General features: G+C 46.3%; 1 protein-coding gene across 4 annotated transcripts in view; it reads left to right on the top strand.

The window, feature by feature from the left end:
- Window positions 1–23,143, top strand: part of MYO7A (myosin VIIA) — a 104,246-nt gene that overhangs the window by 29,176 nt on the left and 51,927 nt on the right. For 3 of the 4 annotated variants that reach the window (XM_030042257.2, XM_030042255.2, XM_041118586.1), the window contains exons 3-11: window positions 9,882–9,995; window positions 11,031–11,183; window positions 14,095–14,112; window positions 17,192–17,376; window positions 18,886–19,007; window positions 20,867–21,009; window positions 21,111–21,224; window positions 22,088–22,241; window positions 22,908–22,984. In XM_030042257.2, coding sequence (XP_029898117.1) covers window positions 9,882–9,995; window positions 11,031–11,183; window positions 14,095–14,112; window positions 17,192–17,376; window positions 18,886–19,007; window positions 20,867–21,009; window positions 21,111–21,224; window positions 22,088–22,241; window positions 22,908–22,984 — 1,080 coding nt within the window. The remainder of the gene's footprint in view (window positions 1–9,881; window positions 9,996–11,030; window positions 11,184–14,094; window positions 14,113–17,191; window positions 17,377–18,885; window positions 19,008–20,866; window positions 21,010–21,110; window positions 21,225–22,087; window positions 22,242–22,907; window positions 22,985–23,143) is intronic. The other variant, XM_030042258.2, reaches the window with a different exon arrangement.

The following is a 23,143-nucleotide window of genomic DNA, read 5'->3' as shown; positions in this document are numbered from 1 at the left end:
ACTTCTCCCTTAAGCAGTCATATCACAAACTCCCTCAAGATGCTATTGAGTGAGCTGCAGACTAACCTTCCTCCAGACCCCCTCACTCTCCCCAGTAACCAAGACAACCCCCAGTGGATAAGCAAAGGCGGTGTGGAAAAGGGCAGTGCTGCTCAGATCTGGTGTGGCAGTGAAGGAAAAGCAGCATAACCCCCCTTTCATTCAATATTTCCAAAGATGAGACGTGCTATTTTAAGTGGTAGGGCTTGTCTAGATGTATCAGTGCCACTTTGGCTAATGCAGACCCTTAGCACAGACATGTTTCTGCTGGAAAAACCGCAGTTACATGAGTATAGATTACTACTATATGGGAAAAGCATACATTTTTACTAGGATTAAGCACTTCTTTGCACTATGTCTACATTAACGGTAGGACTTGATCTTAAAGGTCTTTTCCAACCTAAATGATTCTATGATTCTGTGATTCTATGATTTCTGTTTACGCAGGAATAGCTGTGCAGATTACAATAGTCCCATGTCTATTTGGTACACAGGAATTAATTGCAGACTAGATCTCAGTGAGGTTGCAAAAAGGCAGGGAGGAGGGAACAAGGAGCCTGAAGCAAAGAAATGAAGGAGAAAGAATCTTCCCAGAGCATGAAAGATGAAGCTGAAACTCTGAAAGAGAATTTGGCAGGTTGCATATGAAAAGTAAAAGAGTTTTTTATCGCAGATGGTGGAAAAATCCTGTTTTGTTTCCCCAGGAATAAAATCATGTAAAACAATTGAATTCATGTGGTGGCTTTTAGGCTTCTTTGAACAGCCTTTCTGAGCCAGGATGAAAAACATCCCTTCCAATTTACATTTCTGTGCATGATTTTTTTTTTATTTTTCCCCTTCATTGGTACTGTACATTGGAATTCAAACTGTGTCCTTTCTGTGAATCATTGTGATCTTGAAAAGGCTGTATGCCTCAGAGGCAGAAAAATGTTGGGTGGAAATACCTGATTACCTCCATCTGTTGCATAGTTCTGTAGCTCTCCTGCTCATCAGCTGGGACTCTTCTTTCGTGAATCAAATCAGACGGCTCTCTGCCTTCACCTGGGGAATAAAGCTCATCCGTAAGCAAAGCAGAGCCTCCATCAGCGCTGCTCAGGGATGCCACAGCAGATACCTGCGCCGGCAGCAGCTTCGCTCCCTGGCCATGCTGCCAGCTGCACGGTCCTGCTGCTCTCCCTGCTCTTTCACTGGGGCTTTGCTGATCGCCTCGTGAGCCACTTCAGGGGCTAAACCAGCAAAACACTTTGCAAAAACACGTGAAAATGTTGCTGCTGGGTGAATTCCTGGAGCCGCTTCACCGTGGGATCAAATCAAAGAAAGGGATGGGACCACGCAGCTTAGCTGTATTGTCCAGCCATAGGGACCTGCTGGAACCAACATCCCTCCCAAACTGTGCTCAGAGATGGCATTCCCTTAGTCCCATCTTCCTAACGCTTGACATACAGAACAGCATGCATTTAAAGGAAAATGTCCAAAATCTTTGCTTCTGGGTGGCTAAGGGCAAGGGGTTTCCATCATGCCCCCTGTTGCAAACTAGGGAGCTCTTGTCAAACCTCAGTTTGCTTGGGAGATGGGATTGACTGTTGTTGGCAGATTTAGAGTGGATCTGAGAGCTCCCAGTGTGGTACCAGTGCAACCCCTCTACTCCTAGGACCTGAAGGAATATGTGTCGGTCTAACAGTACTAAATTACATGCTCCCATCCTAAAGCTTTCGCCCTCTGATATCTCCTGGTTTTATTTTTGCCCTCTCTGTTTTTCCAGATTTGTATGTCTTATGATTGCTCTGTCGTCTTCCTTTGGATTTCTTCCATGTGCATTTAGGACAGGACCCAGCCGTGAGGCTAAAAGGCTCAGTCTTCATTTCCTGTTCCACTTCTGCATCTTAGCAGATTTTTCAATCACATCCCAAGCAGTGGCCATCAGCTTTTTGTGTGAGACCTGACATGCAGTGCTTTGGCACGGCATTTGGGTGGGTGACGCCCGGGGCCAGCCTAATCTGCTTGTAACGTCAACGGATTGCCGGATTCTCCACTTCGCCCGCAACAGTAATGCCGTAGAATTCATGGATTAAATCTTCTATCTCCATGTTTGTCTGCACGCTTAAAACCCAATCCTGAGCCGAGAGGTCCCAAACAGTCAACAACAAGCTCCTTGCCAAAAGCCAGGGATGAGGTCAGACATCACTGGGAGCTGAGCCTCATTACACCATGCTAGATTGTGCCCCTGCAAACCTGATTAAATCCATCATTTTTGCTCCCGGAGTCTTTGACTATCCCTCAGCACTAAATGGGAAAATGCTGAGACGGGTGCCACATTTGTGGGTTGTTTTTTCCCTCCTGTCAGTATCAAAGTTACAGGATGAGCGAGTGGTGCATTGATTATTGAATTATTTAACGATTCCTCTTGCATCTCCGCCTTTGCTTCAGAAAGCCTTTGTGTGTAGCACGTTACCTTGGCTGACAGCTGGTGCCTGATGTGCTATGAGAAATTGGGAAGAGAATCTTATTTATTTATCAAACAGGAAAATTATTAGGGTTACCGACTACCAGCATGTGTGTTTCTTGCACTACAGTTTGTTGTCAAGTAGAAATTCAAGCTTTTTCTTCCTTTCCCACCTTTTCTTGATGCTGGTGGCAACTGCACAGCTAAAGATGAGTGCAAAGAATAGAGATGAGCACTCCTAATTCTCCCTTGGGCTGCACAGCTGCAGGTCCAGGAAAAGCTCCATTAAACTGAGCAGGATACACCCATGTAATCGAGAGCTGAATTGAATCAGACAGGTGATATCTAGAGGTGATGATACGTGGTTTTAATAGAGCACAGGCATGATACTGCCCAAAGGATTCAGGTAGCTGGTGGAAGACTGCACTGGCATAATACGCTGCGATGCACCAATACATTTAGATTTCAGTCTGCTCTCCAAATGACATTGAGATTTGGAGCTGGGGGAATGCCTATGTTTGCACTTGTGTCTGTGTGCACTAAGGATTTTCTGCTTCAAAGATGAGCAGTAAGGAAGTAAAGGACTCAGCTTGGATATAGCTCTCTGGAGACCTGGGTATGTGATTGTGCCCGTTTCCAAAAAAAAAAAAAAAACAACTGCATAAACAGGTTGTTTTACATCAATTGTCAGAGCTATAGCCCACACATCACATTTGGCCCACGCTGCAGGGTATTGTTCTTCCTATTTTAAAAGAGTAAGTTTAGTGGTGCAGGGAGTAATCAGTGGAGCGCTGCTGACCTGAGTCCACAGACAGCCTCTGATAACCAGTGATTTTCCATATCCTTCAGTAATTTACCTGAATATCAGCCCTTAGGACCTTTCAGCATCCATGCTAGGGGTAGGAGCCACCTTAGCTAGCCTTGGACACCTGTACTGTAGATTTCTACCTCTAAACTGTCCTCTTCACACACCCCTTTAGGTCAGTATCATCTGACCTCGTTTAATTACCTGCTTTATGCAGAGGTAAATAGAATAGAATAGAATAGAATAGAATAGAATAGAATAGAATAGAATAAGAATAGAATATTTCAGTTGGAAGGGACCTACAATGATCATCTCGCAAAGACCTGGATGTCTTGTTCAGAGGTGGACACATGCACTGGGTTAGTTGAGTCCCACCTGACCCGTTTCACTGAATAACTCAGCTTTTCAGTGACAGCTGCAAAATAACTGGTTCAAGAGCGCTTCCTCAGCCCTGGCAATGCCTGATGCATTTTCTTTGGGCCTGTAAAACAGGCTGGGGCAAAAAACCCAAGCTTTCTTTAATTTAGGTGGTTCACCTGCTGTGAGGATGCTTCCTGCAGGTGGCATTGCCCTTTTTTCTCCAGCAGTGTGGTCCACACCACCACAGTAGCACTTAATGGGAGCTCAGGTGTCAGCAGCAGCCTAAACTTATTGCCTAGGTCGCATCAGTTCCTCAGGAGAAGCATTTGCGCCTTACTATGCCTGTGCACAAAGCGTGTCGCCGCAGGACCTTGATCTCAGCTGTGCCTGCTGCTGCAGAGGTATAGTAAATCATCAGATCAGGGTCCAGCATGGCCCTTTGGGCTCATACTTCCATCTCTGCAGTGAAGAGTCTAATGTTACCCCGGGGAGCTGTAATCTAAACTAGATGGCATTGTTGACGGGCTGCCAGCCAGCTAAAGGTTTATTTTTCTCTGTTGCATCCCTCCCCTTATTGTCCTAAGTGTGTTTATTTGTTTCCCACATAAGGCATAGCACGTTCTGTTAGAAAAAGCATGCTGATGGGAGGCTTAATGCTGTTGTTCTGCCCCTTGATGCATACAGAAGGGAGGCTGGTTTCCAAGCCAGGTCATCCCTTCACAGGGATGGGATTTCCCGTTTCCAGGAGCCAGCACGCTCGGGCCATTCAGACAGACAGCACTGCAAACACCAAGTGCCTCTGGCTGACGCACGTGACTGTCTGACGAGTCCCCAGTAAACCTCCTGCTAGCAGAGGAGCAATGCAAAAAAAATATGCAAAGGAAATGTGTGGAATTACAGACCTTCAGCAACCCCAGAGTCAGGGAAAAAATAAGCACGCTCATGTAATAGGACTACAGAGGCTGGATTCAGCCCTCTGGGCTTGCATCTCTGCTTTGCTCCAAGGATAACCTAGGGCAAATCATTCCACTCCTCTGCTCCTTAGTTTACTCTTCATCAGCACACAGAGATGCACAGGCTCAGAACTATGGTAGAGGGTGTAGCTGAGCAATGATTGTAATGTTTGCTCCCGTGCAAAGTGAAATAAATACATTGGCTGCTCTTTCTCAGATCTGCTGCTCCCACATTGCCCCAGTTACCGTGGTGTGGCAGTGAGGAAAGGTGTGCTGATGGGCAAAGAGCGTCTGTAGGACCCAGCTCAAATCCAAAGAGCCCATCCTATGGCTCCTTTTATATACATTTATTCAGTCCTTCCTTCTACGTGCATCCTCTCATTGATTATTAGCTTTGATTGGACATTTATCTTGTACTTTCTAGGGGAGCAAAAATGCAGTCTTTTACAGCACTGTGTGTTCAAGTCGTGCTGGAGGTAGACATCTCCCATGAGATTGCTACATTTGGTCTGTGTCTCCTTCTCCCGACATGACTATTGCATCTCATGGACATTTTTGCTTGCTCCTTTGGTGGACTGTAGACATCCAACTTATTAATCTCTAACCTGCCTTCTTATCCATGAGACTCAACCTCTTCCTTAAATCACCTGCACAGCTACAAGACTTAGACACCTTATTGTTTCAGGGATTTGTAATATGGCTTAATGCTGGAAAGTTATTAAACCATTATCTGCCCTTTGGGCAAGGATTGCCTCACTGTTTTCACTGATGAGCAGAAGTAGCTTGGTATGAGTTTGATGTACCCATCATCTACGATTGTCCTTGGTGACTGTGTCCCATCAAGGGGACCTGTAAAGCCTTTGTTCCTCTAGATAACTTTCCACCAAGAATATGTCCTCTGCATCATGGACAAATGGCTTGAAAACCCCATGGAATCAAGGCATCAGGAGAGTTTTGCATTAAAATAGTGATAAATGAGAATGGCATGGAAAGCTTAGCAGCTGCACCACTATCTAGTCATGCATTGCTCTAGTCTGTACAAATGATGCCGAGTTAGATTCAAAATTTCCATGGAAGAGACTGGGGCCCAGCTACAGTGGCCTTAAATCCTCTAAATGGGCAGAAAGCCTTTCTTAGATGAAAATGAGAAATCTCAAGTGTATCTAAGATAGGACAGGGAAAAGCAAATCTGGGGTGACTGTAAAATGTCTTGTGCTCTTCTGGTTGGGCCAGCAGTCCTGATTAGTCCTTACAAGAACAACCCCCCGTACAGAGAAGGAGAGATTGCAGAAGTGGGTCTGTAGAGCAGCGAGGTGTAGGGTCAGTGCAACCTCGTTATCCCTGTCGTCCTCATTTTCATCCACAGCCCAGGCACTCTTCTCACCTATAGGCACACAGAGACTGTGCTGCTCTGAACACCTTCCACTCAATTATTTAAAATTCAGTTGCTATGGATCTACTCAAGGTGATCAGTTTAAAGAAAATGCAGATGGCCTCTGGTTTTGAGTTCCCGCTGCACTTTGGTTAATTTGGTATGTAAAGGTATTAGGTTAATTAAATGCCATGTGTTGCATGGGGGCTGACTGCATTTGTGGATTAATAAGCACCCGCGTGTGTTCTGTGCTGAAAGTCTTCAAAGCTGGCAGACGGTTATTTCACTAAGAAAGGAAGGTAATGGAGAGAAGTCACGGGGAAGTGGAGAGGTTTCCTGTTAATCCTGCAGTTGTTTTTCCAGAAGGGGTGGTTGCAGTGTCCTTCAGGTCTCTGACCAAGTATCACCCCTTACTGGAGAGACTGGAAGAATTTAAGTGAAGAGAAGCAAAGTCATTCCGTTTGCTTTGAGACTCCTGCAGTGCCAGTCGTATGGAGTGAGCGTGCTAGCTGGCCAGTGGAGGATCATGGCTGGTGTGTGGAAATTTTTCTGCTAGAGGATCTTTACCAAGAGCCATACTGTAAATCAGGTCAGAGGGTGTCCTGCAAGCAGCAGGCATGGTCACGCTGGAGGTCTAAAGCAAACCGGCCACAGCTCTCTGGCATTCATGGTGGAATACACGTAGAAAGCAGAGAGAGGGACAAATACCACTGCAAGATTTTGGAGATGTTGAAGAGGAAGAAAGTCGTTTTCATGCAGCCATGCCCTGAGGTGGTGGAAGATCAGGAGAGAGACCAGGGCAAATGGACACTACTCCGCAATGTCAACCAGGCCCTGAAGCCCACGACCATTTTAGCGGTAAGATAGGGGGTCCCAAGCTCTGAGCATGGCTGGAAGCTTTCAGGCAACTTTGAAATTGGTTTCACTGTTTGATGGGATCCTCATACCGCTTGTGCCAGCTTCTCTCACCTTCCTCCTGAGTCTTTGTTCCCCCCCTAAGTGCTGTACCTCCCCTGTGGTGCAACCTTCTTGCTCTTTGCATTTGGAAACTCCTCCTAAAGATCCTCTTCATGAATTGTGTTGACGTGTGTGTGCACCCATCGTGATGTTTCCTCCTCTTGCACCGCTCTTTGGTTGTCACTGCCCATAGCTTGTGAGGTGCTGAGGGTCTGCCCCAGAGCGTTTGGAAGGACACTAGCACCCAGCGCCTGCTTTGAGGAGGAAGAGTTGGACCGTGTCGATACTGTAAAGTGACTGGTGGTATTCTCACTTCTCCAGTACTCTGTCGTGTGCGTTGGAAAATAAACTGCATCAGTCCAGGCATGAGGCAGGTTATGCAACTTATAAGCCAGTCCACCCAAGCTGGTAAATGCATGAATCACCCCGATTTGCCCTGAAATCCCCAATATATCTGCTGCTTTTTGGGCTGATCTGAAGGTGATTGCATCAGTGGAAGGAGTGTAATTGACTTCCATGGGTTTTATGTCAAATTCATTAAAGTCAGGGAAGGAAATAGGTTGGCATTTTTAACAAGTGATGTTATTTTTTAACCCCCCAGACCTTTCTGAGCTTACCAGCTTAGCCCATCCCATAAGACTTGCTTTTTTCACCAGTATTAAGAACTGCACTTTAATGTGTTTAGAAAGAGCATTTTGAGGGGACGAGCACTCTGTGCATTAGGCAGGCAAAGCATAGGAGTTGTCTTAGTGGTAGTAGAGTATCAATTTACCTTGGGGAGAGCAGACTGCCTTTTTATCTCAGGTGGGCAGTAACAGAACATATGAAGCAGGCAGCTTTTACAGCTATTCAAAATTAGAGATTTTTAAAAAAACAGCATTACAATTCTTGTTTTCTTGATCAAGAGTAATTTTTACACAGCTGCTGAGGTGTCAGAAGGGCTTTCTGCTGAGCAGGGACTGAGCAACCTGGCTCTTCTCTTGCTGACACCTTGATCAAGTTACCCACACTGTGCATGAATTTGCCTAGCTATGCAGTGAGAATAACAGTGCTGAACACTCTGAAGTGCTTTTAGAGTCTTGGATCAAAGGAGCTAAGAAATAAATATTAATATAAATGGACTTATAATGTATCTGTGCATGGCTTACTGCATTCATTAGTTGTTTTTTTTTTCCTTTTTAACTGAGTTATGAGATGTGAGGGTAAGGTAGTTAATGAGAAAAAGATCTGAATATTGTATTTTTATGAGCTGGATAAAGAAACTGACAACAGTGCTGTAGCACAACCCTCTAAGGAAAGAAAACCCAAACTAAGGGCTGGATCCTCAGCACCATGTAAGCAGGACGACTTTGTTGATATCCTAGGTGAAACCTAGCAAGAAGCTGCCAAGGGTGGAGTCTACCACAAAATGGCTGGGGACTCCTCGTGTGTAGTGTTTCTCCACGTGTCAGTCCCCAGGTACAGCCATCCCTGTGGCACTCACAGGTTAGCATCTCTCAGAAGTCCTGCCGAGCAGTGACTTGGGTGGTGAATGTTTCACCATGTTTTATATTGCTAGATGTCTCCAGTTCCCACCACCCAGAGTGGAGCTGAAGGTTGTTCAGCAGCCCATTGGGTGAAACCAAATCTATAAATACTCTGTCCACAGAAATAGTCAATAGTGGATGCTCAGGAAAAGGGTTATATCAGAGCATATGCAAAATGATCCCTCCTTTTTTTCACTTTCCCTCCTCCCAGCAGTTTTTCAGGACTTCAAAAGGAAGATAATGCATTTGCATTGTGCTTAATAGCTACAAGTGGAGTTGGCCCCCAGGAATGTGGCATTAGGTGGGGCTACAAGTTCACAACATTAAACTCAGATGCATGAAAAAGTACATTTGCTTGCTTGGTGCAAACATGCCTGATAATAATTTAACTAGGTGGCTCCCAATTTTAGCATCTCTTCACATTGAAAATAGGGGTGGGAAATAATTCTGCCTTGTTTCGTAGAGTATGGGTCCTGGTTGGGAGTTTAGTTTTGGGTTATTTGGGAGTTTGCTTTTGTGTTGAGGAAAACAGGGTCTTTAAAAGCCTGTTTGCATTCGAGTAATTTAATATCCACAGAGCTGATGTGCAGATAGTCCCTGCCCAGCAGGACTGACAAGAGGATCACCAGTGACATGGAGTGAGTGGATAGGGGTCAACTGTTTGCTGTGTCTTCCAAAACAAAAACAAAGAGGTCTCAAATGAAAGAGGTGACACATCTGAAACATGCAAAATGACACAGCTTGCCACACTATTTCTAGCTAAACTCTTCCTTTGGATTATGGATGCTAAAACTTTGCTCAGCTTCAGGAAGCAATTGGAGATGCTCACAGTAGATAAAATCCACTGAGAAGTATTAAATGCAAACAGCCCACCTACAAATCACTGTGTCTGGGAGACCTCCTGAAGAATTACATATATCTCCCCCTCTGGTATGCTCTTAACCCTTCTTTAGTCATCCCCTTTTCACCAGTCTCCAAAGTAGGGGAATGTATATTTGATAGTGGTTATCCGCAAGGAAGAAATGTGCCACAAGCCTCCAGACAAGGCTTTCTAGAGCTCAAAACAATCTCCTAAGCGTGACTTTCTAGGCTTGTACATTGCACAGACGGAAACCTCTACCTGGCTGTGTTCTTCTGCCTGTGTCACCGCTCTGTGACCTGCTTGCTGGATGCAGTCTGTGACCGACAACCACTCATGAGCTCATGAAAGGGAGAAATAGTGCAGTGGGTGTATGCTGTGTGGAGCATGCCCTGCTGATATTACCTTGCAGGGGGTTTCCTGACCATCTGTGAAAAAGGGATGGTTTGCAAAGGAAGTCATTTGACTTGTACCAATGATCTGGGTACCAAACATCAGCGACTTGTATCCCAAGGGATGCTGAACCTTCTGCAGCCCTGAGTGTAACTGTCTTCTCTTTGGTTCCAGGGGGATTATGTGTGGATGGACCTCAAAACTGGACGGGAATTCGATGTCCCCATTGGAGCAGTGGTTAAACTGTGTGACTCTGGACAGATCCAGGTTGTGGATGATGAAGGCAATGTATGTACAAAGGGTTGTGATGACCCTTCTTCAGCTATGTGGCCTGGCTAGGCCGGAGTCATAGGGTCATGATGATTGACTTTGTCACAGACTTCTCATATGTCCTTGGGAATCAACTCTGCCATACGTTTCTATTTGTAAAGTCAAGATAATATTGTGTCCCTACTTTTGTGGCTGTACTGGGAGTGAAAGGTTGAGAAGCTTCTTGAGTACAATGATAAAAGAAGCCTCTAAAGTACTTTTAGATAATGCTTTGAGCAAACCCACCTCGACCTGCTGTTCCTCTGCTGTGATCCAGTCCTTCCTGACCTCCTACCAACACAGGATGTGCCCAAACGCTTGTTCTCCTTCAATTTCCCACCTCTACTTCTGTGCAGTGGTGACTGGTTTAGAGTAACATCTATATCACAAGCAGAGGGTGATCTGAGGAGGTTCTCTGTCCTTTATCTTTTTTTTTTCCAGCCTGAGATAATTGTAAATGCTCTTATTCCCTTCAAGGGTGGTAGAAAGAGATTTGGTTCAGCAGGGTCCTTGTGTCCAATTTGTAGTGGCTTTTGAAGCCCTTTAGAAGTGATCAGTCTAAACAACACTGTGCCAATAAAAATTTTGCCACCACCTGTGCATCCCTCTCTGCTTTTCTAAATCACCTTTTCTCTGCTCAACAGTATTTTCTGGCAGAGGGTTAATCAGTGATGTGAAAATGTAGTTGTGTGAAGGGAAGAACAAATCTGCTATTTGTTAAAAACTCCCCTGATGTGCTGGATGTCCATGCTGCCCTGGATGATGCTTCTGCCAGGATGGCTTGTGTCTCATGTCTCTTGCTGCTCCAGTAAACCAAAAGATGTTTTCTTCTGCTATGAATCTTTCAAATTAGTCACTGCCATGCCCCAGGAATAGAAGCTGTGGCCTGTGTGCTAATGCTCTGCCATGTATGTTCTTCCATCTGGTCCTTCTGTCTGGGTTGGGCTGTTTCTGGCTTTCATCCCAGTGGTATCTCATTTGGCTTATCTTTCTCTGCCCTTGCTCTCTTCCCAGGAGCACTGGATTTCCCCGCAGAATGCCAGCCACATCAAACCCATGCACCCCACCTCCATCCATGGAGTGGAGGACATGATCCGCCTGGGGGACCTGAACGAGGCGGGAATCCTCAGGAACCTGCTGATCCGCTATCGGGAGCACCTCATCTATGTGAGTGTCCTCTCCACCTCTTGCTCTGCGCCGCAGCCCCTGCTCTCCTTAGCTCTGGGGAACCCACAGGGGGGAAACCCTCATTGAACTGAGGATCTGGGTTTCTACCTTCACCTGGATCCAAGTAGTGGAGGGCTTCTGCACTGTAGAGGACACGTTGCAGAGTTTATGGATGCCCCAGTGAAAGACCTCATGAGTTAGGTAATGAGCAAAGTCCGTGCCACCTCGCTGTGTAGCCCGTGTAGTTTTGGGGAAATGCATTACCTTTCTGCACACACAATAACCAGTTCAACCCAGGCCATGTGCATGCTGTAGTAATCCTAAAGCAAAAGTCTTTGGCAACTGCATGCTGGATGTGGCCCTTCTGCCTTCCCCCTCTGAACCATTAACTCATTCAACCCAAGTGGCTGAAGACAACGATTGCTGGAGGTAGAAGGGGTGGAGGAAGGATGAGGAGGTGCATGCATGAAATAACTGGGAACAATGGAGTGAGCAACTCCCAGAACAGCTCTAAAGTACCCTCCCCATCTGTGTTTATGACTTATCAGCTCTGGGTTGCCTGGGGTCCTGACAGCTGATCTCTGGGCGCAGCAGTGTCCTTCCTTAGGTCAGCTCAGTCATGTCATGCCCAGTGGAGCCAGTGCAGCCTTGCCAACCCCACCAGACATTCAGAAATTGAGGGTTTTACAGGGAGCCAGCCAGAACTGCATCTCTTTTCTGCAACAGAATTGTAAAGGCCACCTCCCCAGCAGGACAAGAGTCAGCATTTAAGTCTCTGTGCTGGCTTTATCAGTGTGCTATATGCTGTGTAGTCTGGTGCATATCCTTGGGGCAGAAGTATGGAGCGTGTGTGTGTGTTTGCCACTAGCTAACGTATTCAAACAGCCTATGCAAATATGGAAAATGTGGTATTGGTCTCAAATCCTACAGTTTTCAGATACTCAGGTAAGTGCTTGCTGTGCCTTTGAAGGCCTTTTCAAAGCCACCTGGTAATTTAATTTTTAAAAAGGCTCTAGAGACTACCAGATTTTCAGTCCAGAGGGAACTGCAGTACAGTCAGACTTCCCAGATAGCATAAGCTAACAGACTGTATCCAGGATTTTATCTATCAAGTTTGCTTGTTGTGCTTGATGTCCAGCTCCTTTTGATGGGATGGTTTTGGATTAGAGCTGGGCAGTGATGGAGAACACACCACTCTGTTACGTAGGCTGTTCATATGGTTGACAGGTCCCTGCTCCCAAAGCTTGGAGGAAAATAGAGACCCCCAACTTCATGTCTCACTCAGGCACCTTATTTGTTGTCCATGATGCCTAGGTTCCCTGTATTGTCAGTTTAGAGAAAAAGGCATGACCAGAAAATTATTCACATGTTAGATGAACTGAGTTACTCCCTGGACCTCTCTTCAGGGAGCCACAGCCATTTATAACAATAAACTAGCAAAAGTTAGCAGCCCAAATTCATACTTGAGGTGGTGTCTCCATGTGCACTAAGCACCCATGGCACTCACCAGAGATATCAATAGAGCCAACAAAGCTAAGACTGCCTTTCAGCTGTGCAAATAGAGGTTCCTGTCGGATGAGGTGATTGCTTTAGAGCTGGCTGGAGCTTGGAAGGAAAGTTCAGGTTGGAGGTCTACACTCTAAACTCCTCCAGCTCAGAGCATGTCCATCTTCAAGGTTAGATGTAGTACTCATGTGGATAACTAAATTCAAGCAACCTGAATGCCACCCAAGAAGTACAGATAGCAAATAATTTGTAGCTGATTGGCTTATTCAGGCAACACATATTTATGCATTAAGCATTGCCCCTTTTTCTCCTACTTGTGGGCACCCTGCAGCAGTACCAAGTGGATTCCTGCAGCGCTCTCTTGCTCTCTGAGAAAGCTGGGATCATGTTGGATATTTTTTCAGCGGTGTCCATGTGTCTCTCCTGGGGTCTCTATGCCATTGGGCAAGCGCCTGTTGCCTCACTAAGTGAACAGAGGTCCTCAGATAAGATTTCATGTGTGCAGTATCGGGTTGCCTGTGAATACATCCAGCTCCTTCACAAAAGATCTGCCTCTGAGCTCCCTCACCAAGCTATTCACAGGCATCCAGGGAGATTATGAACACAAACGAGCACTGGGCAGAGTGTTGTTTGGCAGCATCGTACTAATAAGTGCTAATGCAAAGGGCAGCTTCTATCCTGGAGGTGAGCGTGGGCGATGATTTGGGCTGAAGTGACTCAGTAACCATGTGGTTTCTCCACGAGTTCTTCGGGTCTGATGGTGACAGTGCCATGTGTCCTACAGAGCTACTGCGTAAGGGATGGCCACATCCCACGATGGGATTTGCATCGCAGAGGTTCCAGGTTACTGTGCCTTGATTGCTCCACACCACTAACGGTTTTGGAGTGCCAGCCCACGATCCCGGACACAACACAGCATTTAGTGCAATCTCAAAATTAGAATGACACTCTTAAAATTATATAGAGCGCATAGCTTGATAGAGGGGCATGTAAACCACCTCTGTCTACACATGTTGTTGGTATGATGCTCAGGAACCCAACTTTAGATCTCATCTTTTAAGAGTGGTGGCACTAGGAGGAGTAGATTTGTGTTGAATGTGGTAAATATTGATGGCAGTTTTGCAAAGCCAAGGTACTGTTTGGATGCCATGTGGGTAGAGGATATCCAGTCCCCTGAGGTGTTTTTTTCTGGGATATAATTTGCTCTGTCTTAAAGATGGTGAAGCTCAGTGTGACTTTACCTTCACTGTTTAAAAGGATTTCTGAGCCTGTTGACTAAAGGGTGACTTCCAAATGGACTTCAGTCCCTCTTGTTTCCTCATCTCCTTAGCTTTGTGGAGGGTGTAATTCTGCTCTAATAAAATATAATTTTCCTTTTTCTCCTCCCTCACGTTTTACTCGTAAGACAAACTGCGGTGGGAGGGTAAGTATGACTTGGCACTGTCATTTGCAATCACTATCATGCCTTCCACTGGATCACTTGTTTCTGTTCACCATTGTGGCATTCTCATTTACTTTGCACCATTGCTGCTGCTTCGCAAATGCACTGAGAGAATCATCCCCTTTGCAGCAGAGCTTGACCTTCATGGTGAAGTTGTGACACCTTCCCAGAGCTGGAAAGTCACCAACCTGTGAATGTGGTGAAAGCTGTAAGTGCTTCTCAGTAATGACCTCAACTTGAAGGAAAGAAACTTCTGCAGCAAAACAAGAAAAACTTCAACAAGGGCTTTTTGCCTGTGGCTTGGCTTGCATGCACTAAGAGAAACTATTCTGAATAGCAAGAGCGTCTGGTGGGGAGTTTGCCCTTGTGAGTAAGGTTAAATCTCTTTATCTGGAGACGAAAGCAATACAGCTTGCTGCTGCTTTCTAAGGGTTGCCAAAATGCAGTAATGTTTGGTAGAGCTTTGACCCCATAAAAATCCAGATGAAGTCAGCCATGGTGTTCTGGGTAGCGAGGGAAGCAGGCTCAGAAAGGATTTATTTGGGGCTAATTAAAATGTAGGTCATGCAGGCAGCAATGAATTTGCACTGAGATGTGGTTCCTGTGGTCAGCTACGGCAGAGCCCCTGCCTGTTGGTAAAGCTTTATTTTCCCAAGACAGGAGGGCTTTGCCTTCACCCAGCAATAGAAACCAGAAAGATAATATTTCCTTGGAGGTGCCCTTTGGCCCCTCATCAGCGAAGTCGACAAAGTTTTGCATTCTGTCAACTGTGAGAACTGGGCAAATTGTGTGTATTTATCAACTAGGAATGACCTACAAAAACAAGCAATAGTACAAGAGTTCATGCTGACAGAGTATTTTGTAGATCACAAGGGAAGGGTCAGTAAGAGCATCCAGAAAGCATTCCTGCAACTAATGGTTAACTCCTTTAAAAGTTTCACTAGCTGCATTCAGGGCAGGGCAGAGCAGTGTCACCGAAATGCAGAGATTTCAGAGACCTCTGCAAAGAATCAGTCTTTTCAAAAAGAGGCTCAAGGAAGATTAGAAGTGTCCCTAGAATTAACCTGGTAATAAATTATAAAGAGGAAAACAGTCTTCCAAGTATCCCACTGAGGACTGGAAGGAGCCTTGGGGTTCATTGGGGACATAATCCCATTCAGAAATTGAGCTCACTCCTTCTCTGAGCACTAAGCTTACCTGCTCTGTCCCTGTGGAAGGCTGCTCTGGGACTTCTCTGCTCCTTTATTTCAATGCCTTCTTCTAACATCTAGTCTACACAATTTCACAGTCAATTTCTACCCTTTGGGTTTGTGACAACTTTTTTCTTGAGCTTAAAGAGCTTTTTTCCTTTACTGGCATGTAATCCCCTATTACAGGAAAGACTATCGTATCCTTTCTCGGTTACCACTGTAAAGTCAAACCTCACCTGGGACCGAACAGAAAGTTGCTCTCTGGTGTTGGCCACCAGACTAGAAAGTGAGGAGTCCCTAAGGGCTTTCAGCATCCCTACTGTAGGACACAATTGCCACCTACTGGCTGCCTTTCAGGAAGCCTGAGCTGGTGGGAAGTGTTGCGTAGATGATGGCAAACAAATTATCATCTCACTCCACTCAAATCCTTTCCATCATGATTGAGGGATACTGGGCTTGATGGGAGAAACTTGACCTGGGGCTTGTGTCTCCAAGTCTCCCTTTCCACTCCTCTCTCCAGCAGTGATAGTTATTTTGCCGCCTTCAGAAATGAGGAACAGCTCAGACTTGTTTTATTCGTCAGCCAGTTTGCAATATGCACAAAAAGAGGAGCACCCAGCAGAGCACGGAGAGGTTTTCTTCTCAGTTCACAAGCATCCTTGTCTGTGCCACTTTGCTGCTTTGTGCCAAAGGCTTATTGTCAGTTTTAGGCCACACAGATAAAAACCCATAAGGATTATTTTTATGTTGAAATGATTTTTTTTTTTCCTGAAAAGAATATATGCAGCAGTGGGGGCACTTTCACAGCTGGTCCCACCAGGAAAGAAAGGTGAGATTAATATTGTAACTTTAGTTGCCAAAAGTTAACCTAGAGAAGGCAACTTGGCTCCTTTGAAGTCATGGAGTGAAAGTAGCCTTCATTTCATAACCCATGGTTAGCCCGAGATGGAGTCCCGTTGACTCGCTTGCTCTAGACGCTAACTTTTAGACAGCTGAAGTAGGGAAAGGAGATCCTTATTCTCTGCCTTGAGCTTGGGATGTGGCCAAACCTCCTACCCTCAGAGCTGCATCTGAGCAAGATGACAAAGGTCGTGAGTCCTTTGATGAGAGGCTTGAGAGAAATGGCTCCTGGAAGGGCAGAAATGAAAGAGCAAGACACTACAAAGGGGTTTGCTGCCCAAGGCCCAGGACAGCTTTGCTCATTTGAGTGCCGCAGAGAGCATGGGATGGACCAAAGGCCATTTCAAAAATTTCAGAAATAGCTGAGAAGGGGTACATCAGGACATTATGGGCCATATCCATGTGCACAGGACAAGGTTTAAACTGCAGCATGGAGAGGTTTGGTTAGGCAGAAATGGTAGAGAAGAACATATTGCAGAGGGAGGCTTAGCAGCTCTGTTGTGGATTTATAAAAACAGGTTAGACATCTGTCGGGAATGGTTTGGATCCAGCTGGTCCTGCTTTGAGATACAGCAACGGTCTTCAAGTGTCTTTCATCTCTTAGTTTCTCATAATTTGTGCAATTCAATAGGTATGTATGGATATGTGCTGGCTCTGGTGATATTTTTTGCAAATATGAGCTTGACTTGAAACTCTGAATCTTAACTGAGGAGCATCCAAAATATGAATTAAGGCTTGAATCCACGCTTGTGCATGAGCAGGGCTGAGTATGAACTGATTTAGATAGTTTGGGACTTTTGTTCCAATTTTGCTCCAGGCTCCACCCTGCAAGCATCTTTGACTTGAACATCATCTTTCATCCAGCTTTTGAAAAGCCTTAATTTTTCTGGCCTCCACACTCCATCCAAGCTGCCAAAACCTCTCAGCTACATCTCACTATCCCCATAAACCCTCATGTGCTTCTCCTCCAGACATACACTGGTTCAATACTGGTGGCAGTAAACCCCTACCAGCTCCTACCCATCTACTCACCTGAGCAGATACGCCTGTACACCAACAAAAAGATTGGTGAGATGCCACCACACATCTTCGCAATTGCTGACAACTGCTACTTCAACATGCAGCGCAACAACAAGGACCAGTGTTGTATTATAAGGTGAGTTGGTGAATTTTCAAATGGGCCATATCCTGAAAACAGACGCTGAGCACCTACGCCGTTGTTGATAGGCAACAGCTTATCAAACAGAGTCAGAAATCTGAATGACCTATTAGATCTTCTATCCACATATTCCCAGTACATAGGTAGTCTCTGTTTGCAATCACTGTTCCTACTAGAGATGCTTTATCGATCCTTTGGTATTTAGCCTACAAACCAATAGATCTCATATTCATCTTTAACCTCCTCTTTCAAATTTAAACTCAGTACTCCTACAGACATCAAAGATGCAAAGATCTATACTTTCTGCACAACGAAGGGCCAGGGACAAGCTTGATCTCTGGACCTGTGGTTGTTCACACTGCTGAACTGGTGTCTCCCTGCATGGCTCTGCTCTGGAGTGGTCAACTTTGGGCACCAAGAAATGCCTGGTCACAGTTATGGGTATAGTTCACTCCAGTGTCTGTCCCAAACAGTGGTATGAATCAGATTTGGTTCCCTCAGCCCTCCAACACTAGCCTATCAAGTTTTGAACCCTCAGACAGTCTTTGTGCTTTCAGGTCACCACCTCTTTCCAAGGCATGCCTACCCTAAGTTTCACTGCACGAAAACATAACTCTGGAACATCCCATGCACAGTATTTCAGATACGTGGGACTGAAAAGGCCACGCAGTAATGATTTTTTTAGTCCCTGCAGGGCTAAAAAAGCATCATATGGGGCACAGAGGAGAGTCAAGGCCAGGCGTGATGCAGTGTGCCGGTGGCCAGCCAACCCTGAGAAGTGAAGCAATTTGGCCATGGGGTCAGGGCTGGTTAATGAACACCAAGAAGGTCCATTTCAATCACTTATATTGGCTACCCAATGTATCAGACAGGCCACAGACTCACACCAAGGGATTTCTGCCCAGCCCTTCCTCTTGTACCATGCAAGATAACGGAGGTTATCTTTCAGTGGAGAGAAAGCATTGAGGAGTAACTCTTGCTTCCAGCCCCGTGATCTCCTCCTCTCCCACCTTCTTCCCCTTGATAGGACAAGCCTAGGGGACCTGTGAAAGTGCCTGTCACTAAAAGGCAGTATTTCATACTCTGCCTTCTAGTGCATTTTGGCAGCTCAAGACTGGGGATGAAGATGCCCCATGGGACCAGCTAGCCCCTGGACCACAGGCTTATGGTCTGGTGACCATACCTGGAAAATCACTGTCTGAAAATGCTTCATGACTTTCTTAGTGCTGATTCAATGATGGTATTTGCTGGAGAGACCCAAACTCAAGCAACAGCTTGAGCCAAATGGACTGTAAAGCAAATCTGGATCTTGGCTGGAAGCTGTCTGGTACTGTGTTTGTCCTACAACCAGTCCTTGGGATGCTGGAAACCCATCCTTAGTGGCCTCGTCCTACCTGTGCTAAAAGAAGAGGCACAGAGACAGCAGTCCCTTCGGAGACAGAGAGGGGGACATCGGCAGGGGTGCAGCAGGGCTTTCACTGACCTCGATTCCTGTTGTCTTTGCAGCGGTGAATCCGGAGCAGGGAAGACAGAAAGCACAAAACTGATTCTGCAGTTCCTGGCAGCGATCAGCGGTCAGCACTCCTGGATTGAGCAACAGGTCCTGGAGGCAAATCCCATTTTGGAAGGTGAGGCCTCAGATAATGGAGGCATTTTTTGCTGGCAAAAAAAAAAAATCATGTTCAGGACACACAAAATATGGTCAAATGTAAGTCACTTCCATTGCATTTTGAGTTTCAAAAAGTGACAAAATTTAAAAAAAAATCAAAAGCAATGATGTAAACATTTGTTAAACAGAATATTCAGTTTCCTTCCATCTGAATTTATTCTTCACAAGACTAATATTCTCTGATTTGGGCTTTCAAATTTTCCATTAATATTTTTGACAACTACTGCTGGAAGAGAAACATTTCAGCTGACCTGAAAATTTTTTTCAATTGTTTTATTCACTTAAAATTGAAAAATGTGTTTTTTCCACTTAAATCAGTACTTTTTCCCCCCAAAATTTCAGAACAAAACCCTGAATTTTACCTAATTCTCCATGTAGTCTGGGATTTAAAAATGCTGATCACCAAACAAACAAAGCTCTTTTGAAAAATCTCACCACCTCTTCCAGGAATTATGACTGTATGCAGAGCACTGATATGCTCTAAATGCTGCATCCAGCTAAGTTTTCATTTTATTTGACCATAGTGGCAAAAATCTTATTCCTATTCTTTGCTGGTTCAGCAGAACATGAGATTAATTTCACCAGAGCTTCACAGACTAAACACCTTGTGCTGGCAATACACAATAGCAAACCCCACCTTTTCCTTCCAAGATCAGTGAATGGCAGCAGAATGCAGAAAAAGAAATAAAGGCAGTTCAAGAAAGAATGAGCTAACAAGAATCGGCTCGTGGCCCTAATAGGTTCATTGGCAAGCTGTTACAGTGATCAGCCCCACCGTTTTAATTGGGTGTCTGTAAATTAAATAGGTGATCTGACCTTCTGGCCCCAACGTGATGCCAGATGGACCTTTTACACTTATGCAGAAAAATAGCGTTTTCCTTAAAGAATAACATTATTTTTATCTCCCCTGCTACTCACAGAGAGCAGTGTTTTGCTTGGTAAGTAGCCGCCTAGGAACCAACAGAAATGTGAATATCCTAACTGTTTTCCATGCATAATGTTAGCAGAGCAGACAAGAAAGTCACCGGCTGAGCTTTCCTTCTCTGTGCTCTGCTGGAGCTTCGTTCAGCCGTGGCATAAAGGTGCAACGAGGCTCTCAGGGCACCGCAGGGCTGCCTGACCGCCGGCGATGTAAAGCTTCGTGGTGCACGGCACGCACACGGGGCGTTTCTGAACGTGCACTTCATCACTGCTAGGATTGAGGGGAAGAGAGGCTCTGTATTTCAAATGCATCTCCATCACCCACCAGCAATCCTGGAGCAAAAATTCCAGGGTGTGCTGGCCAGGGTGCTCATGCCAGCGGCCCACACCCACACAGAGGATGGACATGGGTACCACCTTCTGCACACAGCCTGTTTGCAGGGAGAAGTCTCCCTCTGGAGGTTGGCTTAGTCCATCTGTATTTCCCTAAAGGACGAGCTCTTTCCTTTCCCTCTCAGTCACCAAATCACTCACCAGCAGCTCTGTCATTTCCCACCCAGCGTCACCTTGCATGCTGCAGCATCCTCCTGCTAGCCTTGCTCAACCCTCTGGTATTTCACCGGCTGCTGCCAAAATCCTGCTGTCCTAGCCGTTCTTCCTGGGTAAGGTCACCCCTTTCCTATGTCTCCTTCTCTGTGCTCCCCTCTGTATTTCCAAGGACAGCCATCTACGATATATCCTGTTTCCCCACACTGAGATGAAATTGAGCCAGCAAAACTTAAGAGAAAGGCTTTGAGGCTGCTTTTTACCCTCTCAGCCTGGCTCTTTTAATTATTTATTTTGCCCATGAGACCAGATCCATGATCCTCCCTAACCCACTGCAATTCTTCCCCGCAGCTTTCGGGAACGCAAAGACCATCCGTAATGACAACTCCAGCCGATTTGGGAAGTACATCGACATCCACTTCAACAAAAGGGGAGCCATCGAGGGGGCAAAGATTGAGCAGTACCTGCTGGAGAAGTCCCGGGTCTGCAGGCAGGTAAGGAGACACACCTGCAAGGTGTGGGAGCTGGCACCGGGTCAGTTGACCTTTGCGGTGGTGTTCTCCTCGCAGAGCTGATGTTTGCTCTTCTACTGCAGGCCCAGGACGAGAGGAATTACCACGTGTTTTACTGCATGCTGAGAGGAATGACAATGGAGCAGAAGAAGAAGCTGGGTCTTGGGAAAGCCACGGACTACAACTACCTTGCGATGGTGAGAGCGCAGCGAAGCAGAAGTTCGGTGGGGTGGTGTGGTTAGAGCTTCTTAGCAAGGGAGAGAGAAGTGAGAGGTGCTTCCTCCGCAGCCAAGAGCTGCTTTGCTGGTTGTGACCTTCCTGAGTCTTAGCCACAGGGTTTGTGGGACTTCTTTGTCCCACCACCACAAGCTTCACAGTCTTAGTGCAAAATCTTAACCCCTGTGTACAAGACAGGTTATTTCCACTCTTCCTGTGGAGCAGGAGATACATTTGGATGGTTTTGGTGCTTGGTGCCCAGGCCACTTGTTTGGAAATAACCAGGGTGTTTAGATATGACCCAATGTTCTCGCAGCAGTGATGGACGAGGAGGCATGCGTGGCTGGATGGCGCATTCTCAGCAGCATATGGTGCTGAGCTGCCTCTGCTCCACGTGTCTGACAGAGCCAGCAACATCCAGCCTCACTCCTTATATACCAGTGTTGCAATCCAGAGGAGCTGGTAGAAGCAGGTTAAGAATTAAGACTGGCCCATCATCAGGAAGGCTGGCACCCAGCTTTCTGGCCGGATTGGTGGGAGCCTCCGGCATGTTTCCTTCTCGCCCTGTATCCCCACCTCAGGGAGCTTTTTCTCCTCTGCCAATTGCAGACAGACACAGGGTAGTTGGGGACAGCAGGGTAAGTGCAGGTCACAAAGCTGAGCACCGAATCATAGTATACACCAAAAGGCAGAGCCAGATCCACAGGTTCAGCATCATCTTTTGCTTATCCATCCCTTAAAGAAAATGTCTGCTGATTTAGGGGGAAGCCCTGGATAGCTTAGGGTTACACCCAGATGCTCTCTGCTTTACCCCATGCACCGTGCAACCTCTTCGCCTCCCCAGGGTAACTGCACAACCTGCGACGGCAGAGACGACAGCAAGGAGTACGCCAATATCCGCTCTGCAATGAAGGTCCTAATGTTCACCGACACAGAGAACTGGGAGATCTCCAAGCTGCTGGCTGCCATCCTGCATATGGGGAACCTGCAGTACGAAGGTAAAAGGACAAAATGCAGGGACGTGGTGAAGCGCACTTCTACTCTTTATTCTGCATGGTGAGAGGGAGCCAAGCTTAGGGAGGGCTGTATCCAGACCACCTGCCGTGGTGCCATGCCAGGGACTCAGGTGCTTATTGTGGTGTGTCAGGACAAGAAAGGAGGAAAAAGTCCGCCTGCCCATGCTGCAGGGTTGCCAGACTCCAGTATGCTCAATGACATCCACCTTTTCTGAATGTAGGGAGGCTGAATATGGCTGCAGGCCATTCAGTAGACTCAGGTTTTGCAGGGAGAGACTAATGGAGTGTTTAACAAGCACCTGTGTGATTGGATATGCCTTTGTAAAGGTACCAAACCACCCAGCTGTCAGAAATGACAAGGTGATTTAAAAAGCTTCTTTGGAAGACAGAAGCCTAAAGCGCTTACATGCTAGAAATATTTTTACCCCATTAGTCATTTAGGGCGGCTGGCAGAGCAGAGTACAGGTCCTTTGCAGCCAGCAGCAGGACTCCAGCAGCTGCATGAACTTTTCTCTCCCTTCTGATGGCCGCATTTTGCCTGGCCATCACACAGAGGCAGTGGCAAAAGACCCTTTCCCTCACCCCCATCCACCTTCTGCAGAGCCACGTCCCTCGCTGACAGCTTTCCCTCTCCCTTTCTTCCCCCAGCTCGGACCTATGACAACCTGGATGCCTGCGAGGTTGTTCAGTCAGCGTCGCTAATCACTGCAGCATCGTTGCTGGAGGTCAGTGGCTCTGCGGCGCTGCTGTCCCCCTTCTGGCTTCTTCCCATATTCCCTGTATTGTGGCAAAGCTTCATCTGAGCCGGGCTCTCCTTGCACCACCGGCTCTAGGAGGTTGGAGATGCCTGGGTGAGCCATAATTTGCCCTGCACTGGCAGCGTG

Source organism: Aquila chrysaetos, chromosome 19 (genome assembly GCF_900496995.4).
Source record: "Aquila chrysaetos chrysaetos chromosome 19, bAquChr1.4, whole genome shotgun sequence".
NCBI lineage: Eukaryota > Metazoa > Chordata > Aves > Accipitriformes > Accipitridae > Aquila > Aquila chrysaetos.
This window is presented reverse-complemented; position numbering and strand designations above follow the sequence as displayed.